The sequence below is a fragment of the Bombina bombina genome, chromosome 6 (genome assembly GCF_027579735.1).
Source record: "Bombina bombina isolate aBomBom1 chromosome 6, aBomBom1.pri, whole genome shotgun sequence".
NCBI classification, from domain to species: domain Eukaryota; kingdom Metazoa; phylum Chordata; class Amphibia; order Anura; family Bombinatoridae; genus Bombina; species Bombina bombina.
In genome coordinates, this window is record NC_069504.1 from 109,592,378 (window position 1) to 109,610,582 (window position 18,205).

At 44.0% G+C, this 18,205-nt stretch overlaps 1 protein-coding gene across 1 annotated transcript in view; it reads left to right on the top strand.

Annotated features, from left to right (window-relative positions):
- Positions 1-18,205, top strand: part of PUS7 (pseudouridine synthase 7) — a 279,628-nt gene that overhangs the window by 67,846 nt on the left and 193,577 nt on the right. The window contains exon 7 of the mRNA XM_053716557.1: positions 17,768-17,845. Within this exon, the coding sequence (XP_053572532.1) occupies positions 17,768-17,845 (78 nt within the window). The remainder of the gene's footprint in view (positions 1-17,767; positions 17,846-18,205) is intronic.

Consider the following 18,205-nt stretch of genomic DNA (forward strand, 5'->3'; position numbering starts at 1 on the left):
CACACTGAACTTGGACCCTGAGTTCAGATGAGAGCCGTAAGCAGCCGCGGTCTGAAAACCTCTTACCTTAACGGGGTCTCTGCTGTCAGACAGTCACTACGGATATGCGTTAAAATTATCCTATTTCCTGGCAGGTATGGTGTGGAGATGGGGACAACGACAAGACACTCTGCCTAATATTGTAATGCCGATTATGAAAGAGGTAGACAAAGCTCACCCCACTCCTACTTAATTTCGCTTAGACTGGAAAAGCGAAAGGATCTGAAAAAAGAAAGAAAGCAGCAAACAAAAAACAAACGGCAATTTTAACTGTCCAACAAATTTACATCAGAGATGGCTTCAGTTTGAAATCCATACTTAGATATGCCTAGTAGCCAAGATTGATAACAAGAAAAAGTCATAACTTTACTAGGTATGGATTGGTTCGGGTAGAGTGTTTATCCAATTCCTGCACGGATTAGCGAAGAACAATGGTACTTCCAGATCAGTCGATGTAGATATTTATGGAAATAATCCAGGATGTTAGGCAGGAGAATCCGTGTAGTCGGTGAGTAGCGAGTTGATAGATCCATAAACAGCTCCGTTCTATGTGTGAGCTGTAGCTGAGTCGCCAGTAGTTGCAGTTCTCTGTGTGATACTTTGCCGCGTAACTGACATACAACATGGGAGATTGCATGGTAATATATATTTGCAATTTCAGAATAGCTGTGTGGCGCCAAACAAAATTCAGTTCCGGCGATTTTCCTGTTTCCATCTTAAGGGGAGGAGAGTCCACAGCTTCATTCATTACTGTTGGGAATTAAGAACCTTGCCACCAGGAGGAGGCAAAGACACCCCAGCCAAAGGCTTAAATACCTCCCTCATCCCCCAGTCATTCTTTGCCTTTTGTCACAGGAGGATGGCAGAGGAGAGCCGGAGTTTCGGAGTAGTCTCTTATGGAGGGTAGTACTCTTCGCAGTGGGACTGGAGTTTTAAGTAGTCCTGTCAGTCTCTCAGTGAGGGCCTGGGTGAAAGTTAGAGTCCGGAGATGCAGGAAGTTTCTTTCTGTGAAACTATCCCGACTCGTATATAAACAGCTCCTCAAGCAATCAGCGTTGTCTAACTTTGCTTCGCTGCCTGCTTTCTTCTCTCAGCAACATGTAGAACAGCTGCCTGGCAAATAGTGTGCTCGTGAAGACTGTGGAAATCTGCCCAATTCCACTGTAGCAATATTTCATATTGCTTTCTTCTCTCAAGTACATGACGGAGGCGATGCTACTATTCGTCACACTTGAAAGGCCGTGTTCCTTTTCCACGGCGTAGATTCTGGTAAGATCGTTTCATTTTTTGATAATGATGATAACATAGAAGACAGGGTCACAGTGTAGCGCCTTTTTATCTTTACAGAATCAAGGGTTAATATTCCTGGAAGGGGGATTATTGAACAGGGGGGGTTTATACATAATATTGTTGTGTCATTACTGCGTTAGGTGCGATTTGAGGCTCTGTCAATTTGTGAAACTTCTCAGGTGACTAGCGGGAATCTTGCGCGGTCATTTTTGGTGCATTTTCCCTAGTGCAGGGGCGGTCCTGCCAGGCATTCCACGTGACGGGGCGTGTTTATCCTTGGTGGATCTGTGGCGCAGGAGACATCCTAGGAGGTGGTGAGTGCCCTGGCTATTGGTGGTATGAAGGTGCCTTATTTGTAATCTAAGTCAGTCTTCCCATATACACAAGCAATGGAGGACTCTGATGCGTTAGAGGGCTCTCCCTCCTTAACAAAGCCTCATTCCTGTGTTTATTGTGAGGAGGGTCTGGTAGATCTGCCTGCTCAACTATGTTCCACATGCCTTGATAAAGTTACAACATCTAAATGTAAACAAATGTCTAGTACTACTGAGCCGTCCACCTCTGAGGATTCTTCGTCCCATGAGGTGCGTTCCCTGCATTCATCTCCTATTGCACATGCTGCGCCCCGGGGTCCAACCGTTACTCCTTCCGGAGAGATTAATTGGCCCTTGGACTTTGCGGACCAACTGGAATCAGCGGTTTCTATAGTGATCCATGCCTTATTACGTTTTGCTAAGCGCAAGTGTAGGGTGTATCATGTAGGGTTTGTCCTCGCCGATGGCAGATCCAGAGGCTCTATATGAGGTTGAGGCCCACTCCAACTCTTTGGAGGAGGCCCAGTCTGGGTCGGAGTCCATGTCATCTAAACCTCCTGCTGCAGAGGAGCCTGGTTATAGGTTTAGGATGGAAAATTTGCGTTTTCTGCTGCGACAGGTGCTTGCACTCTAAAGGTTCCGGAGCCTAAGATCCCGGAGGAACCTGTGATTCCTAAGCTTGACAAGGTGTACGAGGACAGGGTGGTGGCCCAGACCTTCCCGGTCCCCGCTAAGATTGCAAATATTAAGAATGAATGGGAGTGATTAAGGTCACCCTTTTCCCCTTTTTTTAAAAAAACTTTTTCCCGTTCCGGACTCCCAGCTTGAGCTGTGGGGGACCATTCCCAAGGTGGATGGGGCGATCTCTATGCTCGCGAAGCAGACAACTCTACCCCTAGAGGATAGTTTGTCTTTTAAGGAGCCCATGGATAAAAAGCTGGAAAACATGTTGAGAAAGATTTTTCAGCACACAGGGTTTGTTTTTCAGCCTGCAGCGGCCGTGGCTGCGGTCGCCGGTGCTGAGACATATTGGTACAAATCCCTGTGTGACATGGTCGAAGGGGAGACATCCATCGACGAGATACAGGAGATGATTAAGGTGCTGAAGGTCACCAATTCTTTCATCTGTGATGCCAATATTCAAATTGTTCGCCTGAATGCTAAGGTATCAGGTTTTTTGGTTTTAGCGCGCAGGGCTCTATGGCTAAAATATTGTCCTGCAGACATGACCTCCAAGTCGAGGCTGTTGTCCCTGCCTTTTTAAAGGAAGATCCTGTTCGATCCACGATTTGATTTGATCATATCCACGGTTACGGGAGGCAAGGGAGCTTTCCTACCGCAGGATAAGAAGGCTAAGCCTAAGGGGACAAGGCCCTGCGCCAGCAGCCTGCCGCGAAAGCGGACCAGTCCAAGGGATCTTGGAAGCCAGCTCATTCTTGGAACAAGTCTAAGCAGAGCAAGAAGCCTGCCAAGACTAAATCGGCATGAAGGGTCGCCCCCCGACCAGCCTCAGGATCACGTAGGGGGCAGATTATCTCAATTCTCAGATGCTTGGTTACAGGACGTTCAGGACCCTTGGGTTCTAGAGGTTGTCTCCCAGGGTTACAAGATAAGGTTCAGATCCCATCCGTCCGAGGGCAGATTCCTCCTGTCAAACCTGTCTTCAAGACCAGAGAAGAGAGGCCTTTCTAGAGTGTGTGAGAGATCTCGCCTCTCTCGGGGTTATCGTATCATTACCCCTAGCAGAAAGGGGTCTAGAGTACTATTCCAATCTTTATGTGGTTCCAAAGAAGGAGGGCACGTTCTGCCCGATTCTGAACCTAAAGTGTTTGAACAAGTTTCTGAGTGTTCCATCTTTCAAAATGGAAACGATCAGATCTATTCTGCCCCTAGTTCAAGAGGGACAGTTCATGACAACTATAGACTTGAAGGACGCTTACCTTCATGTGCCAATCCGCAGGGACCACTTCAGCTTCCTAAGATTTGCGTTTCTGGACCAACACTTACAGTTTGTGGCCTTTCCTTTTGGTCTAGCGACGGCCCCGAGAGTCTTCACAAAGGTTCTAGGGGCGCTGCTTGAAGTGGCCAGATCCTGGGGCATTATCTGGACGATATCTTAGGCTGCCGTTCAGCCTCGCGGAGGACCATTCAAGGACTCTTCTCTTGCTTCTCCGATCTCATGGTTGGAAGATCAACTCAGGAAAGAGTTCCCTGGTTCCCAGCAACAGGGTAAAGTTCCTGGGCATGATAATAGACTCTATGTCCATGAAGATATTTCTCACGGATCGGCAGCGCAGGAAGCTTGCGTCCTCCTGTCTTGCCCTTCAGTCCTCCGCAAGCCCATCGGTGGCTCAATGTATGGAGGTGATAGGTCTCATGGTGTCAAGCATAGATGTCGTCCCATTTGCCAGTTTCCATCTCAGACCTCTTCAATTGTGCATGTTGAGTCAGTGGAACGGCGATCGTTCATTCAGAGCTTTCACAGCTGATATACATGTATGCTTGGACTCGGAACTCCCTCTCTTGGTGGACCCATCTGGAGCAAGTGTCCGTGGGGACATCCTTCTTGAGACAGTCCTTGGTGATTGTGACCACGGACACCAGTCTGTCAGGATGGGGAGCTGTTTGGGGTGCCAAGATGGCACAAGGAAAGTGGTCCAGGGAGGAGTCTCTCCTTCTGATCAGCATCCTAGAACTACAAGCAATTTACAATGCCCTGAAGGTGTGGCCTTCTCTTGGGTCAGTCGGTTTCATCAGATTCCAGATCGACAACATTACCTCTGTGGCAACCATCAAGGGGGTACAAGAAGCTCCCTTGCGATGAGGGAAGTGTCTCAGATTCTGGAATTCGCGGATTTCCACGACTGCTCGCTTTCAGCGATTCACATACCAGCTGTGGACAACTGGGAAGCGGACTTTCTCAGCAGACAATCCTTCCATCCGGGGGAATGGTCTCTTCACCCCGAGGTGTTTGCGGAGATTTGTCACAAATGGGGAACGCCGGAGATAGATCTCATGGCGTCCAGAATCAATTGCATGCTACTTCGATACGGGTTGAGGTCAAGGGATCCTCAGGCAGAGCTGATAGATGCCCTAGTGGTTCCTTGAGGATTCAGCCTAGCTTACATTTTTCCACCGCTTCCACTTCTACGAGTAGTGGCACGCATCAAACAGGAACGGGTCTCGGCCATTCTGATTGCTCCTTCGTGGCCGCAGAGGACGTGGTTTGCGGATCTGGTGGGGATGTCATCCTCTCCGCCGTGGAGGTTACCCTGTTGCAGGGATCTGCTGTCAGAGGGTCCTTTTCAACATCGAAATCTAGATTCTTTGAGGCTGACTGCATGGAGATTGAATGCCTAGTCATAGCCAAGAGAAGCTTTTCTGAAAGTGATTGATATTCTAGTGCAGGCAAGGAAGCCAGTCACTCGTCGCATCTACCATAAGGTGTGGAGAACTTACTTGTCCTGGTGTGAGAAGCATTGATATCCTTGGCATAAGGTGAAAGGTATCCAGGATTCTGGCCTTTCTCCAGGATGGCTCGGGGAAGGGTCTTGCTGCTAGTTCCTTAAAGGGACAGATTTCGGCTTTTTCAGTTTTGTTTGCATTGGAGATTCGCTGAGCTCCCTGACATTCAATCTATTGTTCAGGCCTGTCTTTAGACAGTCGGCTCTGCCTTGGAGCTTAAACTTAGTCCTTAAGGTTTTGCAGAGGGTTCAGTTAGTACCTATGCATTCCATTGACATTAAGATTCTGTCCTGGAAGGTTCGCTTCCTGTTGGCTATTGCATTGGCACGCAGTATCTGAACTAGCTGCCTTGCAATGTGATCCTCCTTATCTGGTGTTTCATGCGGATAAGGCTGTACTTGGCACTGGGTTGCGGTTTCTCCCCAAGGTGGTGTCTAACCGTAACATCAATCAGGAAATTGTGGTTCCTTCCTTGTGTCCTAAACCTTCTCCTTCAAAGGAGAGGTTACTTCATAACTTGGATGTGGTTCGTGCTTTGAAGTTCTATCTTCAGGCTACAAAGGATTTCAGACAGTCTACATCTCTTTTTGTGGTGTATTCTGGGAAGCGCAAAGGGCCTCTGTCACTTCCTTGTCTTTTTTGTTGAGGAGCTTGGTTCGCTTGGCTTATGAGACAGCTGGACACAAGCCTCCTCAGAGGATCACGGCTCATTAAACTAAAGCTGTGGCTTCATCTTGGGCCTTCAAGAATGAGGCCTCTATGGAACAAATTTGTAAGGCGGCTACCTGGTGCTCCTTACACACTTTTACAAAGTTTTACAAATTTGATGTTTTTGCTTCTGCGGAAGCTATTTTTGGGAGAAAGGTTTTGCAGGCTGTGGTTCCCTCAGACTAGGGTCCACCTTTTACCCTCCCAGTTTCATTCAGTGTCCTCTAGAGCTTGAGTATATTTTGCCAATAGTAATGAATGAAGCCGTGGAATCTCCTCCCCTTTAGATGGAAAACATAAATTATGCTTACTTGATAATTTAATTTCCATCGAGGGGAGGAGAGTCCACGGCTCCCGCCTGTATGTCTGTAGGGCGGACCTAAATTTAATCATCTTCTGGCACCTTTTATACCCAGATATTTCTCCTACTGTTCCTGGTTCCCTCGGCAGAATGACTGGGGGATGGGGGAGGTATTTAAGCCTTTCACTGGGGTGTCTTTGCCTCCTCCTGGTGGCCATGTTCTTAATTCTCAACAGTAATGAATGAAGCCGTGGATTCTCCTCCCCTCGATGGAAATGAAATTATCAGGTAAGCATAATTTGTTTTCCCCACAGATCAGCTGTCTGATTATGCCATTCAAGAGCTGCATTGAGGTTCCCTTTCAACACTGATCCCAGTCTGCGGCAAGAGTTGTTTTCCAGAAAGGTGGGTGTACCAGAGTTAAACGGCCACTCTGCATCATATCCTGAGTCAGACACCTCGCTGTCCAGCCATGTTGTGTCCCAGAAAAAATGGCGCCAAAGTAGGTTTAAGGATAGGGAATCTTCCTTGACATGGACGGTGATTAGCGATTAATTGAGGTCCCTGCTGGGATCGTATCTCTTAATGAAGCGCCCGGCAGGAGTTCATGAGGTTATCCAAATGTGGTATGAATGTAGTTATTAATTCCTTAGTGAGAGAGTCCATCTCGGTGCGGGGGGGGGGAGAAGACACTGCAGTTGTGTCCCTTAATTTTATCTTTCAAAATGCCTTCCGGGGTAGAGAGGTGTTTTTTCCTCTATCCACAAAAGTTCTCAGACACATATAATTGTCAAGAGAGATGTGGATGGCATCAGATTAAGGCTGCCAAAGGATTATTTTCAGAGAGCTTCAATATCATGCTGCAATTTTGATGTATCGCCCACCGGAAGTTGAGCATGAAATTTGAAGCAACTTTCTAATTTACTCCTATTATCAAATTTTCTTCGTTCTATTGCCATCTTTCTTTAAAAAGCAGGAATTTAATGCTTAGCAGCCAGCCCGTTTAAGGTTCAGCACCCTGGATAGTGCTTGCTTATTGGTGGCTACATTTAGCAAACCAATAAGCAAGCATAACCCAGGTTCTCAACCAAAAATGGGTTGACTTTTAAGCTTTATATTCCTGCTTTTTTTTTTTTTTTTTTTTTTTTTTTTTTTGCTGCCACTAGAATAAGACTTATGTTTTAGAATAGAATATTAAAAAAATATATATATACAGGGAGTGCAGAATTATTAGGCAAGTTGTATTTTTGAGGATTAATTTTATTATTGAACAACAACCATGTTCTCAATGAACCCAAAAAACTCATTAATATCAAAGCTGAATAGTTTTGGAAGTAGTTTTTAGTTTGTTTTTAGTTATAGCTATTTTAGGGGGATATCTGTGTGTGCAGGTGACTATTACTGTGCATAATTATTAGGCAACTTAACAAAAAAAAACAAATATATACCCATTTCAATTATTTATTTTTACCAGTGAAACCAATATAACATCTCAACATTCACAAATATACATTTCTGACATTCAAAAACAAAACAAAAACAAATCAGTGAGCAATATAGCCACCTTTCTTTGCAAGGACACTCAAAAGCCTGCCATCCATGGATTCTGTCAGTGTGTGCCGGTGTGTACTGACGTTTTTCCTATACCTAAAAGGCTTACAGAAATTATTAGCAAGGAGTGGGATAGACCCGGTGTGCCCTTTTCCCCACCTCCTATATTTAGAAAAATGTTTCCAATAGACGCCACTACACGGGACTTATGGCAGACGGTCCCTAAGGTGGAGGGAGCAGTTTCTACTTTAGCAAAGCGTACCACTATCCCGGTTGAGGACAGTTGTGCTTTTTCAGATCTAATGGATAAAAAATTGGAGGGTTACCTTAAGAAAATGTTTATTCAACAAGGTTTTATTTTACAGCCCTTTGCATGCATTGCGCCTGTCACTGCTGCGGCGGCATTCTGGTTTGAGGCCCTGGAAGAGGCCATCCAGACAGCTCCATTGAATGAAATTATTGACAAGCTTAGAACGCTTAAGCTAGCTAACTCATTTGTTTCTGATGCCATTGTTCATTTGACTAAACTAACGGCTAAGAATTCCGGATTCGCCATCCAGGCGCGTAGGGCGCTATGGCTTAAATCCTGGTCAGCTGACGTGACTTCAAAGTCTAAATTACTCAACATTCCTTTCAAGGGGAAGACCTTATTCGGGCCTGGCTTGAAGGAAATTATTGCTGACATTACTGGAGGCAAGGGTCATACCCTTCCTCAGGACAGGGCCAAATCAAAGGTCAAACAGTCTAATTTTCGTGCCTTTCGAAATTTCAAGGCAGGAGCAGCATCAACTTCCTCCGCTTCAAAACAAGAGGGAACTGTTGCTCATTCCAGACAGGCCTGGAAACCTAACCAGTCCTGGAACAAGGTTAAGCAGGCCAGAAAGCCTGCTGCTGCCCCCAAGACAGCATGAAGGAACGGCCCCCTATCCGGAAACGGATCTAGTGGGGGGCAGACTTTCTCTCTTCGCCCAGGCATGGGCAAGAGATGTTCAGGATCCCTGGGCGTTGGAGATCATATCTCAGGGATATCTTCTGGACTTCAAAGCTTCTCCTCCACAAGGGAGATTTCATCTTTCAAGGTTATCAGCAAACCAGATAAAGAAAGAGGCATTCCTAAGCTGTGTGCAAGACCTCCTAGTAATGGGAGTGATCCATCCAGTTCCGCGGACGGAACAAGGACAGGGATTTTATTCAAATCTGTTTGTGGTTCCCAAGAAAGAGGGAACCTTCAGACCAATCTTGGATCTAAAGATCTTAAACAAATTCCTCAGAGTTCCATCATTCAAAATGGAAACTATTCGGACCATCCTACCCATGATCCAAGAGGGTCAGTACATGACCACAGTGGACTTAAAGGATGCCTACCTTCACATACCGATTCACAAAGATCATCATCGGTTCCTAAGGTTTGCCTTTCTAGACAGGCATTACCAATTTGTAGCTCTTCCCTTCGGGTTGGCCACAGCCCCGAGAATTTTTACAAAGGTTCTGGGCTCACTTCTGGCGGTTCTAAGACCGCGAGGCATAGCGGTAGCTCCGTATCTAGACGACATCCTGATACAGGCGTCAAGCTTTCAAATTGCCAAGTCTCATACAGAGATAGTTCTGGCATTTCTGAGGTCGCATGGGTGGAAAATGAACGTGGAGAAGAGTTCTCTATCACCACTCACAAGAGTCTCCTTCCTAGGGACTCTTATAGATTCTGTAGAGATGAAAATTTACCTGACTGAGTCCAGGTTATCAAAACTTCTAAATGCTTGCCGTGTCCTTCATTCCATTCCACGCCCATCAGTGGCTCAGTGCATGGAAGTAATCGGCTTAATGGTAGCGGCAATGGACATAGTGCCATTTGCGCGCCTGCATCTCAGACCACTGCAATTATGCATGCTAAGTCAGTGGAATGGGGATTACTCAGATTTGTCCCCTCTACTAAATCTGGATCAAGAGACCAGAGATTCTCTTCTCTGGTGGCTTTCTCGGGTCCATCTGTCCAAGGGTATGACCTTTCGCAGGCCAGATTGGACGATTGTAACAACAGATGCCAGCCTTCTAGGTTGGGGCGCAGTCTGGAACTCCCTGAAGGCTCAGGGATCGTAGACTCAGGTGGAGAAACTCCTCCCAATAAATATTCTGGAGTTAAGAGAAATATTCAAGGCTCTCTCCCTCGACTGATTGCCAAAATCAAACAGGAGAGAGCATCGGTGATTCTGATAGTGGCCACGCAGGACCTGGTATGCAGACCTAGTGGACATGTCATCTCTTCCACCATGGACTCTGCCTCTGATGCAGGACCTTCTAATACAAGGTCCTTTCAATCATCCAAATCTAATTTCTCTGAGACTGACTGCATGGAGATTGAACGCTTGATTCTATCAAGGCGTGGCTTCTCCGAGTCAGTCATTGATACCTTAATACAGGCTCGGAAGCCTGTCACCAGGAAAATCTACCATAAGATATGGCGTAAATATCTTTATTGGTCTGAATCCAAGAGTTACTCATGGAGTAAGGTTAGGATTCCTAGGATATTGTCCTTTCTCCAAGAGGGTTTGGACAAAGGCTTATCAGCTAGTTCTTTAAAAGGACAGATCTCTGCTCTGTCTATTCTTTTGCACAAGCGTCTGGCAGAAGTTCCAAACGTCCAGGCATTTTGTCAGGCTTTGGTTAGGATTAAGCCTGTGTTTAAAACTGTTGCTCCCCCGTGGAGCTTAAACTTGGTTCTTAAAGTTCTTCAGGGAGTTCCGTTTGAACCCCTTCATTCCATTGATATTAAACTTTTATCTTGGAAAGTTCTGTTTTTGATGGCTATTTCCTCGGCTCGAAGAGTCTCTGAGTTATCTGCCTTACATTGTGATTCTCCTTATCTGATTTTTCATTCAGACAAGGTAGTTCTGCTTACCAAACCTGGGTTTTTACCTAAGGTGGTTTCTAACAGGAATATCAATCAAGAGATTGTTGTTCCATCATTGTGTCCTAATCCTTCTTCAAAGAAGGAACGTCTTTTGCATGATCTGGACGTAGTCCGTGCCTTGAAGTTTTACTTACAGGCTACTAAAGATTTTCGTCAAACATCTGCCCTGTTTGTCGTTTACTCTGGACAGAGGAGAGGTCAAAAAGCTTCGGCAACCTCTCTCTCCTTTTGGCTTCGGAGCATAATACGCTTAGCCTATGAGACTGCTGGACAGTAGCCCCCTGAAAGGATTACAGCTCATTCTACTAGAGCTGTGGCTTCCACCTGGGCCTTTAAAAATGAGGCCTCTGTTGAACAGATTTGCAAGGCTGCGACTTGGTCTTCGCTTCACACCTTTTCAAAATTTTACAAATTTGACACTTTTGCTTCTTCGGAGGCTGTTTTTGGGAGAAAGGTTCTACAGGCAGTGGTTCCTTCCGTTTAAGTTCCTGCCTTGTCCCTCCCATCATCCGTGTACTTTAGCTTTGGTATTGGTATCCCACAAGTAATGGATGATCCGTGGACTGGATACACTTAACAAGAGAAAACATAATTTATGCTTACCTGATAAATTTATTTCTCTTGTAGTGTATCCAGTCCACGGCCCGCCCTGTCCTTTTAAGGCAGGTCTAAATTTTAATTAAACTACAGTCACCACTGCACCCTATGGTTTCTCCTTTCTCATCTTGTTTCGGTCGAATGACTGGATATGGCAGTGAGGGGAGGAGCTATATAGCAGCTCTGCTGTGGGTGATCCTCTTGCAACTTCCTGTTGGGAAGGAGAATATCCCACAAGTAATGGATGATCCGTGGACTGGATACACTACAAGAGAAATAAATTTATCAGGTAAACATAAATTATGTTTTTAGGCTCTTCTAAAATTAAAATATTTATCTCCTTCAAGCAGTAAATGAAAGAGATGATGTTGGAATGCTCATTGGACAGTTTATGGTCTGTATGATTAAGCTGCTTGGTCAGTCTGTTCTGTTTTAACCATTATACTTTTTTCATTGGTTCCTGGTCTGTACTATGCTGTATCCTGTCTATTACATTTTCACTGTTTTATTTGTTGTTTTTTATGTACTTTGAAAACTGCATTGAAGTAGTAAAATAAAGATAAGCAAAATATGGGTGTCTGGTCTTGTAATGAAATCACTGCACACGTGACGGTAGCATTTAACTGCAGATCACTATGATTTCTATTGTGTATAAGTCACTGTTTTTAGTGTTTATTACAACAAAGAAATAGACTTGCTGTTTTCTTTTACAAAGATATGACGAGTCTACGGATTTCATCCTTACTTGTGGGATATTAACCTCCTGCCCACAGGAAGTGGCAAAGAGCACCACAGCAGAGCTGTATATATAGCCCCTTCCCCTCCACCCCCAGTCATTCTCTTTGCCTGTGTTATACTAGGAAGACATGGTAAACTGAGGTGTTAGTTTTAGTTTCTTCAATCAAGTAGTTTTTTATTTTAAATGGTACCGGTGCATACTATTTTCCTCAGGGGGATATGGAAGAAGTTTTCTGCCCTGAGGTTTGATGATCTTAGCATTTGTAACTAAGATCCACGCTGGTTCCCACAAGACTTCTGAAGGTAACCATGAGACATCTTCAGTGTGGAGACTTGGTTTCATGCTACAAGCAGCATTAAGGTATGTGCCGCCTTTTTTTCTGAGGAGACTTGCTGTATCAGAACTGGCTGGCATTATTTCCCTGTATGGAAATGGGGTAAGCAGTAAAACCTATTTTAATAAGAGGTGTGTTACTGGAGTCCCTATTTTATATTTATCATTAGTTGATATTTGGGCATTATGTGATATGGGAGACGATAAAAAAAAGTTTGTTTTTTAATTTTTGGCACTTAAAACTTATTGATTTTATGCTTGAGGGTTATATTGTGTGTGTATTTTTACTTTAGTGCAAAACTGCATTTCCATGCGGTGTTGTTTGGGCCTACTCCAACTTTTGACCTTAAGGGGCGGAGCCTATTTTGGCGCAATTTCTTCAGGCTTAGCAGCAGCAAACAGTAACTTGGTGGCTCCTGGACTGTGTAGCTGGTTTGAAGGGTTGGAAACTTGATTCGAAGTACCCTGGGGGCAGGTAGGTGCCACAGCAGAGCTGTGGCGAGGTGCAGAGTGTATTTTTATCTATCTATCTTTTGACTACATGTTGATATAAGTACATCTAAGCCTTATTTCTGCCCTTGCTTCTGGGTGCAGTAATTTTTGGATTAACCAACGATATTAAGTTAAATTTGGGAATAATTTAACGTTTTTTTTGTGCATTTTGGAAAAATTGTTCACTTTTTCTTTTCTTAAAGGCACAGTACACGTTATTTCTAATGTTTATTTTATGCTATAAATAAGTGTTTAAACGACTTTTGTGGTATTACTAGTCTGTTCAACATGTTTGACATTGAGGTTTCTCATTGTTCTATGTGTTTAGAAGCTATTGTGCAACCCCCTCTAACATTGTGTAACTTTTGTACTGAAAGGGCTTTACTATGTAAAAATTATTTTAAATAAAGTAAGTGTGCCTAGGGATGATACTCAGTCTGAAGAGAATCAGGATATGCCATCCAATTCTCCCCAAGTGTCACAAACTTTTATGCCCACACAAGCGACGCCTAGTACTTCTAGTGCGTCTTATTCCTTTACTCTGCAGGAGATGGCTGCAGTTATGTCAACTACCCTTACAGAGGTATTGTCTAAATTACCAGTGTTGCAGGGTAAACGCAGTAGGTCAAGTATTAATGTAAATACTGAATCCTCTGATGCTTTATTAGCTATTTCCGATGTTCCCTCACAGTGCTCTGAGTTGGGGATTAGGGAATTATTGTCTGAGGGTGAAATTTCTGATTCAGGGAATGTTTTGTCTCAGATAGATTCGGATGCTATGTCATTTTAAATTTAAGCTTGAACACCTCTGCCTGTTGCTTAGGGAGGTTTTGGCGACTCTGGATGATTGTGATCCTATTGTGATTCCTCCAGAGAAATTGTGTAAAATGGATAAATATTTGGAAGTTCCTACTTACACTGATGTTTTTCCGGTTCCTAAGAGAATTTTGGAAATTATTAGTAAGGAATGGGATAGACCAGGTATACAGTTTTCTCCCTCTCCTAATTTTAAGAAAATGTTTCCTATATGAGATACCATTCGGGACTCATGGCAAGCGGTCCCTAAGCTAGAGGGAGCTATATCTTCCCTAGCTAAGCGTAGTACTATACCCATTGAGGATAGTTGTGCTTTCAAGGATCCTATGCATAAGAAATTAGAGGGTCTACTAAAGAAATTATTTGTTAATCAGGGATTTCTTTTACAACCTACGGCCTGCATTGTTCCAGTAACTACTGCAGCAGCTTTTTGGTTTGAGGCTCTAGAAGAGTCTCTTAAGGTTGAGACTCCATTAGATGACATTCTAGATAGAATTAAGGCTCTTAAGATAGCTAATTCTTTTTTTACTGATGCCGCTTTTCAAATTGCTAAATTAGCGGCAAACGTAGAGCATTGTGGCTCAAATCTTGGTCTGCTGATCTGTCATCAAAACATAAGCTTTTAGATATTCCCTTCAAAGGTAAGACCCTTTTTGGGCCAGAATTGAAGGAGATCATTTCTGATATTACTGGAGGTAAGGGCCATGCCCTACCTTAGGATAGGTCGGTTAAAAATGAGGGGTAAACAGAATATTTTTCATTCCTTTCGGAACTTTAAAGGAGGACCCCCCGCTTCTTCTTCCACAAAGCAGCATGAAGGGGTGGCCCCCGATCCAGGACCGGATCTAATAGGGGGCAGACTTTCTTTCTTTGCTCAGGCTTGGGCAAGTGATCAGGATTCCTGGGCACTAGAAATAGTGACCCACGGTTATCAATTGGAATTCAAGGATTTTCTCCCAAGAGGGAGATTTCATCGTTCAAAATTATCTGCAAACCAGATAAAGAGAGAGGCGTTATTACGCTGTGTAAAAGACCTTTTTACTATGGGAGTAATCTGTCCTGTTCCAAAATTGGAACAGGGACAGGGGTTTTACTCAAACCTATTTGTGGTCCCCAAAAAAGAGGGAACGTTCAAACCCATTTTGGACCTCAAGTGTCTAAACAAATTTCTAAGAGTTCCATCATTCAAGATGGAGACAATTCGAACGATTTTGCCAATGATCCAGGAGGGTCAATATATGACTACTGTGGATTTGAAGGATGCTTACCTTCATTTTCCAATCCATAAAGATCATCATCGGTTTTTAACGTTTGCTTTCTTGGACAAACATTATCAGTTTGTGGCTCTTCCTTTCGGGTTGGCCACAGCACCCAGAATCTTCACAAAGGTTCTAGGGTCTCTTTTGGCGGTTCTCAGACCGCAAGGGATAGCGGTGGCGCCTTATCTGGACGATATTCTGATTCAGGCGTCAACATATCATCTGACAAAATCTCACACGGACACAGTGTTGTCATTTCTGAGAACTCACGGCTGGAAGGTGAACATAGAGAAGAGTTCACTTGTTCCACAGACAAGGGTTCCTTTTCTGGGAACTCTGATAGACTCAGTAGCCATGAAAGTATTTCTGACGGAGGTCAGAAAATCAAAGATTTTGAATACTTGCCGAGCACTTCTGTCCATTCCTCGGCCATCAGTGGCTCAGTGTATGGAGGTAATCGGATTAATGGTAGCGGCAATGGACATCGTTCCGTTTGCTCGCTTTCATCTCAGACCACTGCAACTGTGCATGCTCGGTCAGTGGAATGGGGATTATGCGGATTTATCTCCAAAGATAATTCTGGATCAAGAGACTAGAAACTCTCTTCTTTGGTGGTTGTCGCCAGAACATCTGTCCCAGGGGACTTGTTTCCGCAGACCCTCGTGGGTGATAGTGAAATCAGATGCCAGCCTTCTGGGCTGGGGTGCAGTTTGGAACTCCCTGAAGGCTCAGGGTGTTTTGACTCAGGTGGAGTCTCTACTTCCAATCAATATTCTGGAACTGAGAGCAATATTCAATGCACTTCAGGCGTGGCCTCAGTTGGCTTCGGCCAAATTCATCAGATTCCAGTTGGACAACATAATGACTGTGGCATGTGTCAATCATCGGGGGAACAAGGAGTTCCTTAGCTATAATAGAAGTATTCAAGATAATCAGTTGGGCAGAGGCCCACTCTTGTCATCTGTCAGCGATCTACATCCCAGGGGTAGAGAACTGGGAACAGACTTTTCATCCGGGGGAGTGGGAACTTCACCCGGAGGTATTTGCCTCATTGATTCTCAGATGGGGCAGACCGGAATTGGTTTTGATGGCTTCTAGTCAGAATGCCAAGCTTCCAATATTCCAAGATATGGATCCCGGTCAAGGGATCCTCAGGCCGAACTGATAGATGCCTTGACAGTACCTTGGTTGTTCAGCCTAGCTTATGCGTTTCCTCAGATTCCTCTCCTCCCACGTGTGATTGCTCGAATCAAACAGGAGAGAGCTTCAGTGATCCTGATAGCGCCTGCGTGGCCACGCAGGACTTGTTATGCAAATCTAGTGGACATGTCCTCTCTGCCACCGTGGAACCTTCCGTTGAGACAGGACCTTCTCATTCAAGGTCCTTTCCAACATCCAAATCTAATTTCTCTGCAACTGACTGCGTGGAGATTGAACGCTTGATTTTATCGAAGCGAGGATTCTCTGGTTCAGTTATCAATACTTTGATACAGGCTAGAAAGCTTGTCACTAGAAATCTATCATAAGATATGGCGTAAATATCTTTATTGGTGTGAATCCAAGGGTTACTCATGGAGTAAAGTTAGGATTCCTAGGATTTTGTATTTTCTCCAGGAAGGATTGGAGAAAGGGTTATCAGCAAGTTCCTTAAAGGGACAAATTTCAGCTTTGTCAATTCTGTTTCACAAACGTTTGGCAAATGTATCAGATGTTCAGTCTTTTTGTCAGGCTCTATCTAGAATTAGGCCTGTATTTAGACCTATTACTCCTCCCTGGAGTTTGAATTTAGTTTTTCGAGTTCTGCAAGGGGTTCCGTTTGAACCTATGCATTCCATAGATATTAAACTATTATCTTGGAAAGTTCTGTTTTTGGTTGCGATTTCTTCTGCTCGAAGAGTTCCTGAGCTTTCAGCATTACAGTGTGATTCGCCTTATCTCATATTTTATTCTGATAAGGTGTTTTACGTACCAAACCTGGGTTCCTTCCTAAGGTTGTTTCGAATAAGAATATTAATCAGGAAATTGTTGTTCCTTCCTTGTGTCCTAATCCTTCTTCTAAGAAGGAGTGTCTGTTACATAACTTGGACGTGGTCCGTGACTTAAAGTTTTACTTACAGGCAACTAAGGATTTCCGTCAATCATCTTCATTATTCATTGTTTATTCTGGAAAGCGTAGGGGTCAGAAAGTTCTTTCTTTTTGGCTGAGAAGTATCATCCGCCTGGCATATGAGACTGCTGGACAGCAGCCTCCTGAAAGAATTATGGCTCATTCTTCTAGGGCTGTGGCTTCCACATGGGCTTTTAAAAATGATGCATCTGTGGAACAGATTTGTAAGGCTGCGACTTGGTCGTCCCTTCACACTTTTTCCACATTTTACAAATTTGATACTTTTGCTTCTTCTGAGGCTATTTTTGGGAGAAAGGTTCTTCAAGCAGTAGTGCCTTCCGTTTAGGTTCCTGTCTTGTCCCTCCCTTTCATCTGTGTGCTATTGCTTTGGTATTGGTTTCCCATAAGTAAGGATGAAATCAGTGGACTCGTCATATCTTTGTAAAAGAAAACTAAATTTAAGCTTACCTGATAAATTACTTTCTTTTACGATATGACGAGTCCACGGCCCACCCTGTTCTTTTTAAGACAGTTTTTCTTTTATTTATTTTTTGTAAACTTCAGTCACCTCTGCACCTTTTTAGCCTTTCCTTTTTCTCTTCCTATACATTCGGCCGAATGACTGAGGGTGGAGGGGAAGGGGAGGGGCTATATATACAGCTCTGCTGTGGTGCTCTTTGCCACTTCCTGTTGGCAGGAGGTTAATATCCCACAAGTAAGGCTGAAATCCGTGGACTCGTCATATTGTAAAAGAAAGTAATTTATCAGCTAAGCATATATTTAGTTTTTTGTTTTATATCCCTTTTAATAAAGGAAAACATATAAAGTATTTTTTTTATTAAATACAGACTAAAGCCAAATAAATTTTCCTACATGGGGACCAAAGATAAAAGGGCTATCACAGTTCAAGAAATTGCTGTTTTCAGGTAAGTAAAAAAAAAAACAATAAAAAAATGTTTTTATCAAGTCAGTCCTTTTTTATGTGTCATGTGATTTTGAATGGTTACAATGGTAAGAAAACTGTTTTTAGAGCAGAGGTATAACTTTTTTTTTTAATGAGATTTCTGTATTCCCTGTGTGTGTGGGGGGGGGGGGGAATGTAACGCTGCTAACTGCTTTGGAAAAAAAAAAATTTTTTAACTTTGAGCGGGCGTTCACGGGTCAACCAGCCTGCTTCTATTATCTGCCGCACATCATGGCTCGAGCCCGGGAGTCACGCGCATGTGATCTCCCAGGCCAGGCGGCAACGGAGGTGAGACTGAGTGACAAGAATGTCAGGCCGGCGG